Here is a 7623-nt window from a genome sequence, read left to right as displayed (position 1 = left end):
CAGAGGGACAGCTATGATCCCCAGCGCCGCATCCACAGGGCTCTGTGAGGCTGTGGCCCAACGGGAGCAGAACCGTGACCTCAGCAGTGGATGGAGCGGCTATGCAGCCACTTGCCCTTCCTTTCTCTCCCCCCTTCGCAATAGCCTTTCTTCTTTTTTTCCCTTTTTTTTTTCCTTTTTCGTTTTTTTGATCAATTTTGAGAGCACGATCAGCAGATACGTTCATTTTCGGCGGGTCTTCGACTGCCGTTGTGTTTGTTTATTTTAAAAAGCGCTCTCCATCTGCAACAGGCGTGCAGGCCGCGGGTCCCGCGAGCCCCCGTGAGCCATCACGCTCGCCTCGTCCCCTGCCGGGCTGCGGCGGGGGGCATTGCCGCCGAGGAGGCCATTTTGCAGCTGCTGAGGGAACGCGGCGGCGCTGCGCGGCCAGAGCCGCCCCCCCGGGCAGGTGAGCGCACGGCACCTGGCGGGAGGGCGGGCTGCCCCGCGGGGGGCGTCGGGCTGCAGAGGCGCGGGGTCCGGCGTTGTGGGGGGCAGCTGGCAGCGGGGCGGGGAGCGCGGCCATCAGCGGGAGGTGCGGGGCGCGGCCGGCAGGGGGCACTGTGGGGCCGGGCCGCGCGGCGGGGCGCGGGGCTGCGGGAAGGGTTAAGGAGCGGGCGGCGGAGCCCGGCTGCCCCGGCGGGAGGGAGGGGGTCGGAAAAAAAAAAGGAGGAGGAAAAAATAAAATGAACTAATCGCGCCCGGCACGGAGCGGGGCCCTCCCACCTCCCCACCCTCCTGCCCGGCCTGGGGGGACAGCGCGGGCCGCGGAGCCGCGGCGGGGCGACAATGCGGCGGGCGGAGAAAGCAGGAGGGGCAGCGCGCGGCAACATGGAGGGAGGCGCGGAGCGGGCCGGCCCCTGATGCGGCTCTTTCTCCTCCTCCTCCTCCTCCTCCGGGCAGCGGCTCCGGCGGCGCTTCCCTCCCTGGCGGCGGCTGGCGGCGGCGGGTGGAAATGAGCAGGTCGGCGGCGCTTCTCCTCTGCCTGCTGGGCTGCAACGTGTGGAAGGCGGTGACCAAAACCTTAGGGGCGCCCGAGGCGGCTCAAGGTCGGTGCGGGGAGGGAGGCGGCGGGACCGGCCCGCTTTGTGCCGCGGCCCCGGGGGGCTGCGTCGTGTGGGCGGCCGACTTGGGGGGCCGGGATGAGGATGGAGGGGGGGGGGGGCGGCGGCGGTGGGAGAGCCCTCTGGGCCCCTCCGGCCGTGGGGCGCGGCTGCCCCTGCCCGCAGCCCCGGCCCCGCTGCGATGGCAGCCCCGCGGCGGGAGCGGCGCGACCCCCGGGCCGGGAGCTTTGTTAGCGGCGGGGCAGGGGCTGCCGCCGGCCTCTTTGTGCCGCCCCCTCCCCGGCGCTGCCGGAGCTGTTGCGCCGCGTCCGTCTCCCCCGGCAGCCATCCCGCCATGCCCGCAGCGGGGCCCGCCGCGACGGTGAGGGGCAGCGGCGGCGACAGGCCTGGGGCTGCGGGCTCGCCCCCCAGGCTGGCGGGACGTCTTCGAGCCTCGGCCGGGCCTTTTGTTCGGAGCGGTGGGCTGCCTGCGGGCCTGGGCGGCGGGCAGGGCGAGCCCTGGCGTTCGCAGCCCCTCCGGCCTCGCTGGGGCGCGAGGAGAACCCCGGAGGCAGCTCCCGAGTCCCCCCCAGGGGTGGCTCCCCCGGCCCTGAGGAACTTGCGGCCCTCCTGGACCCGGCTGGAGCCCCGGTGTTCTGCTCGGCCCCGATCCGCGCAGGTATGTTGGGCACGGTGTGCCCTCACGGCAAGGTGCACCTGCCCTGTGCCCTGCAGCCTGTGTTGGGAAGGGGCGATGCTGCTCCGTGCCCACGTCAACCTCTTATGGTGGGAGATCCCAGTCAGGGGCCCAGCTCCAGCACCGTGCCCAGCAGGACCGCAGTTATGACAGAAGGCAGAAAATGTGTCTGTCTGATGGTACTCAGCAGTGCTGAGGGAAACATCTCCAGCATGGTCATCGTGAGCCTCCTAGCTTGTGTTGTCCTTTAGCCACAGCTGTCATCTGGGGTGGAAGCTTAGCCTTTGTGGCGGTGGGTTAGCAGCTTTCTTCGCACTGTTTTGGGAAGGAAGGACAACATGTGAAGTCTGCTTGTGTCCTGTGTCCTCTAAGCTTGCCTGTCCTATGTGTCATTAAGAACCAGTGAGTAGTGTCTGCAATGAGAAAAGGTGCGTGTTTTTAGTAGCCTTCTTCGATTCTTACACAGCTGTATTTTGTGGTATGTGAGGTAAGATGTAAGTGGAACAGTGTTCTTATATACAATATTCAGAAGGTAATGATATCTTATAGCAAAACCAACCACTCTTAGCAGTCTGATATCCTATTCAGCCATTCTTTAAGGACATTGGTACTTACAGAATAAGAAGTGCTGAACTATGATTCAAGGGCTGTTAGATTCAGGGCAGTGTTTTAATGACAGGCATGCCAGGGAGAAACACAACTGCACATCCCTTGATGCTAGCTCTTTAGAGATCAGGTTGCACAGTAATTTCTGTATATGGGAAGTGTTTTGTATGCGTAGTCAGAATGGTAAAGTATAAGCAAAATTAGTGCCTTTCAGCTGCCCTGCAGATCCTGTCTTCTACTGTCAAGCTCAATTCCTTGTATCTGGAAAGGCTTGTCTTTATAGCTGCTACATCCCCATCAGAACTGATGGTTGGTTATTTAAGTAATAGCAGCTATGTCAGTGAGTTCAGAGCGTTTATATCTGGGTGGAATGGTCTAATTTTATCTCCAGTGTAAGAATATTTGGGTTTTTCATGGGTAGGATTATTTTCCAAATTCCCATTATAAGCTTTGGATGTGCATGTTTATAATGGGTTCATCGATCTGATCGGGTTCTGAAGTGTATTCTGTTCAGCTGTGATAATTAATTACCAGCTCCTTATTATGGGTCTTTAAAAAAAAAAGAGTGAGATGAGGAACTGTAGTTTGCGTAGTCACAAGGTGCGAACATCTGGGGGATGGGGTTGTAGTGCCAGTTGCATTCCTTGTTTGTATGCTGAGCAGAGTAAGTGATAAATGCTTATACAGCTTAAACCAACTGTTTTTCTGCCCTGCCCTTTTAGCACTGTGGTGATAATTGCAGCTACAGGTGAAGGGCACTGTTGCCAAAGTTTAGGGATGTATGCAGTGTTCTTTCCTACCACTTGTATCTGGGAAGAGACTAGAGTATGGAGGGATCAGAGTAAAGGTGGAGGTGAGAAAACCAGAGGATGCCATTGTGGAATAATTGCTTCAACTGCAGCATTTAATATTGGGCAGGTTACAAGAGATTGGGGTACAGCCCTCCTTGTGATGGAATCAGTTAGATGAGACCCAGTTAAGATTTTTCCATGCCTGTGTCAACAGGCCACGTAGTGCGCTGAACTTGGAGCTGTTGGAGTGCAGGGCTTGTGGCTGCTGTTCTGGTTAAGGATAGAAGGTGAGCTGCCACTCTTTGCATCTGGTATTTTTCTTGCTGCTCTTAGCCTTACATTCAGGCAGTTCCAGCCTGAAAATCTGCTTGAGCAGGCCTATTACATAATTTGTGAATATGGAAAGTACTGGTAATTAAGCTGCGCACTTAGTATCTATTTAGAAAATTGAATGACTTTGGCAGGCTACTGCATTATTTAGTTCATTATGCAGATACATTGCGACCTCTGAAGGTCACAGAGGTAACCTGTAAGTTTCTGCAAGTGAAAAGACTTTTTTTTTTTCCTTAATGTATATGGTAAAGTACATGCAGGTAAGTTGTTCTTTATTGACACTGTTGAAATTTAGCGCCTTGAGAGTGAAGTTGTTAGGATTCCAGGAGGACCAGGAGGATACATCTAAGGACTGATAAGACTGTCTTTTCTCTGGTGCCTATGCTCTGGTCAGTGTTTCACGTGAGGTCTAAATAGTGTTTGTCATAGTTCTTCTGTCATGTGTTCCAAAGCTGAAAGTAGTTTGAACGTATGCTAAAATGGATATATGGAAATCTTTCTTTTAGATGCAAACAACAGCAAAAAACAAAACAAAACAAAACATGAACAAACACAAAAAAAAACAAACCAACCCCATGCCACCCTTTAAGCTGCATTTATGGTTAGTTGGTCGTTTTCCTGAGTGCAGACAAACTGCTCAATGTGTTCTCTTAATATGAACAGATGCTTTCCAACATTGGGAGCCCTGGTAAGGCAGGAATTCAAGAGTAGCATGTGGGGGTAATGCTAACACAGGCAGAATTGAAGCAAAACCAGTGTAATTGGAGAGGGGGGTAAATTTCTTTGTTGCTTTTCAACTTCACTTTGCAGTAGGTGATGATGTATCATTCATAGATTCTAGGAAAGATCTTTTTGAAAGGATACTGCATGCTGTGTTGTTGTGCACAAGTCCTGCATGGTTTTTCTCTGATGCAGTAGGTGTTGGTTTCAATTAGTCTTCGTTGGTCTTTGTGTTTTCTTAGTTATTCTAACCTAAGAAGATTTGAAATAAAGCATTTGGATAGCATCCAGTTCAAGGGCTGTTCTCCCAGTAGATGCATAGGCCCAGGTTGGCCCACCTTTGTAGCCATAGGATAAGATAGAGCAAATGTTTTTTTTCCAAGTGTGGTGATGAATAGAGGTTCAGCTGTCACTGCTTAGAATGTGCTACCTTCTCCCTCTGTGTGCTTGGACAATGGGGAAATTGATGCTTGAGTACTACTGTTTGGTTTTGCCTGCCTGCAGTCAGCCATTACATGACTTGAAAATTGTGAAAGCTGATTTCACAATGCTTCAGCTGGACATTTTATGAAGGCTGCTTTTCTGGACAGCTCAGTAACAGCTGCAAGGAGACCCTCACACTCTTGGCTTCTTTCTAAGACAGTTATGCTGAGCTTCCAGTTCTGGCCATGGTGATAAAGTTTAGGTGATGCAGAAATAAAGTCATCTTCTTTTTCACCTTGCACCGCTGAGCTGTGTCTTCTCAGTCAGCTCTGAATTACTAATGTCCTTCACATGCAAACGTCTATTTCATCGAGACCACAAATGGACTCATCAGAGTGGGAAGTAAATTGCTCTAAAGCAGTTCGGAAGATGTTGCTTTATTTTAGTGGAGGAGCAAAATGTTTGCTTAGTGCTAAGTAGTATAGTGAAATCTCGTTGAAGGGGATGTATTGGTTGGTTTTATCAGTTATCAGATCAGGAGAAATAGTAGATTTTTTTCATGCTTAAACTACTAGTGCCTGTAAATGGCATGTGTAGAGCTGGGACAAGTGAGCAATTGCCTCTGAGTGAGTGGTATAAAATTGCAGCCTTTCTGGGGGATGTTCATACTCTTCTTTTAGTCTGCAGTACCTTGCAGTAAGTGGTTCAGCCAACCTTGTGTATGGCTCAGAGCGCCATGGATACGCTTGTCAGGGGATGGCAAACTTGCATGCTGCTTCCCTGTAGTCACTTGTCTGCCTGTGCCTTGTGATAAGCTAGTTGCTAGATGTTACCTAACGCCCAGCCTAAAGTATCCTGTTCCCTCCTTCCCTCTCTTCCACTCTGTGTTTTTGGTTCTCTTTTGTTGAACCTCATACTGACTCCTCTTATTGTGTCTGACCAGAACCTGGTCCGTGGCATTTTTAAGGACTGCTGCAGTGCCAATTTCTGGCAGGTGAATGGTCTCAAATAGCAGTCCCTGCTCTACAGGAGCAATGAAATGCCGCATGACTATATGCCTGGTTATTTTGCAAAAGCTTGAATATCTGTGTATATATGTGGGGATGGAAGGCTGAGCTTTTACGTTTGTTGGAAAACTTGAGAAATCTTCAGTGGCTTTGGTGCTTTGCGGGGTAAGAGTGTGAGTGCCTACTGCCAGTGTAAGTTGTTTGCTCCCATGAGTGAGCAGTGACTGCCAACAGCATTAGTGCCTGCAGAGAACTGAGAACAAAGTGCGTGGTAGGGATACTTGGTGCATGGCTTGGGGCTGTAGAGACCATTGCTACAAGCTGCTTTAGTGCCTTCATTTCCCTGGGTACCACCTTGGTGTGATAGCATTCTCTAAGAAGTTGTTTACCAAGGCACTAGCAAAAGAGAAGATGAAATACATTGCAATGAAAATAACCATTAGAGGTTCCTTAAAGGCAAAATTACACTTCCCAACAAAGTAATGGATGTGCTTCCTTAAACACAGCAGTCATTAACAAATACTGGATCACCTGGGAGACTTGGAGGGCACTCAGTGTTTATCCAAAATATTGCTACTCAGGCACACCTTCCACTGGCAACATGGACACAGCCTTCCTAATGCCCATGGAGCCCTGCTATTGGTGATGGTGTGGGTACTTCTATTTCATGATGGTGATTATTACCTTGTACTGCGCTTTTAGTAGGATGGATTTACCTTTCTGCCAGTGTAGGCTGGTTCTGCCATTGGATCTGAAGAACAACAGCTTTTGTCAGAACTGAGTGGTGGTGTTCTGCCCACAGCTCTTGTTGGTTTTACCATATACCTGTCAGGCAACACGAAAGAGGCAGACAAGAAGCCTGCCTAAAGAGAGTTATATTTCATAGAACAGCAAGTAATGCGAAATATTTTACATTAATGTACCTTTTTTTGGTGTGTGTGGGGGGGGAGAGAGGCAATTCTTTTTCCCTTGCAGAAACTTGTCAGAGTAGACAGAGGTAAACCAACCTACCTGTAACAATGCTTTTTTGGAACCTATCATACATACCTAAAACATTTTGGTTTAGGAAATACCAAAGAGAGGAAAATACCGAGTGGGTTTTCTGCTTCAGAAATTCCAGAAACATTTTCCTATAAGCTGGTTTACATTAAGTTTTCAGCTAATGTAGTAGCTGGCTTGTTGTGAACGGGTAATAAGTCTGATACACATGCTTTCTGTGAACACATCTTTCGTTTTACCAGAAACTAGAAAGTTATACATGAACATACTGTCATTTCTTGTTGCTTTTAGTAAATGCATTGAATCTCTCACTTTTAAATATTAACACAGAGTCCTATTTGACATACAGCAAGTCTGAGATCTTGAAAGTAGTATTTAAATATATTCTGCATAAAGCCCCATTTCTCATTCCATGTGCAATGCCAGTGTTTTGAGTCAAGTGATGTAAAATGTTCTGGTTCAGATGTGCCCATTTCACCATTTTGTTTATTTGAAGAGCAGTGAATTTGGAGAGGATCTGTAGTAAAATTTCACTTATGTAAAGTGTAGTCTGTAAATTTGGTTCCCATGCTTAACTGCATGGGGGATTGGGTATGTTTAAACAGAGCTGCTGTTAATATAAAGTGTGTTTTAGGTGGAAATAGTCTCTGTGCAGGCAAGGCACAAATCTCCCTCTGGAAATCTAACACTGAAGATCTTTTAATTGTTTCTACTCGAAGTTTTTGCAGCTCCACGGGCTGTCACTGTACCATACCATGGAAGTGTAGCAGAGTGAAATCCTGTCTTTACTCGTTATCTGTATGCCTTGTGCGCCAGGGGGGAAAGGCTTCCTGTCACTGTGAGTAAGAGCCTAGATGTGCACCAGTGGAAAACTGCTCTGCTGCTGCACTGGATGTTTTCAGTCACGGAAGCAAGAGCATTTAACATTTGCGAGGGATCCCATAAGCCCCATTGGACATGAGATT

The 7623-nt window shown here is 49.7% G+C and overlaps 1 protein-coding gene across 2 annotated transcripts in view; it reads left to right on the top strand.

Moving 5' to 3' along the window:
- The first annotated feature begins 820 nt into the window (after positions 1–820).
- FAM171A1 (family with sequence similarity 171 member A1) overlaps positions 821–7623 on the top strand; it is an 86773-nt gene continuing 79970 nt past the window's right edge. For both annotated transcript variants that reach the window (XM_072328677.1, XM_072328676.1), the window contains exon 1: positions 821–1088. In XM_072328677.1, coding sequence (XP_072184778.1) covers positions 995–1088 — 94 coding nt within the window. In that variant the 5' untranslated portion in view covers positions 821–994. The remainder of the gene's footprint in view (positions 1089–7623) is intronic.

This window comes from Excalfactoria chinensis, chromosome 2 (assembly GCF_039878825.1).
Source record: "Excalfactoria chinensis isolate bCotChi1 chromosome 2, bCotChi1.hap2, whole genome shotgun sequence".
NCBI classification, from domain to species: domain Eukaryota; kingdom Metazoa; phylum Chordata; class Aves; order Galliformes; family Phasianidae; genus Excalfactoria; species Excalfactoria chinensis.
This window is presented reverse-complemented; position numbering and strand designations above follow the sequence as displayed.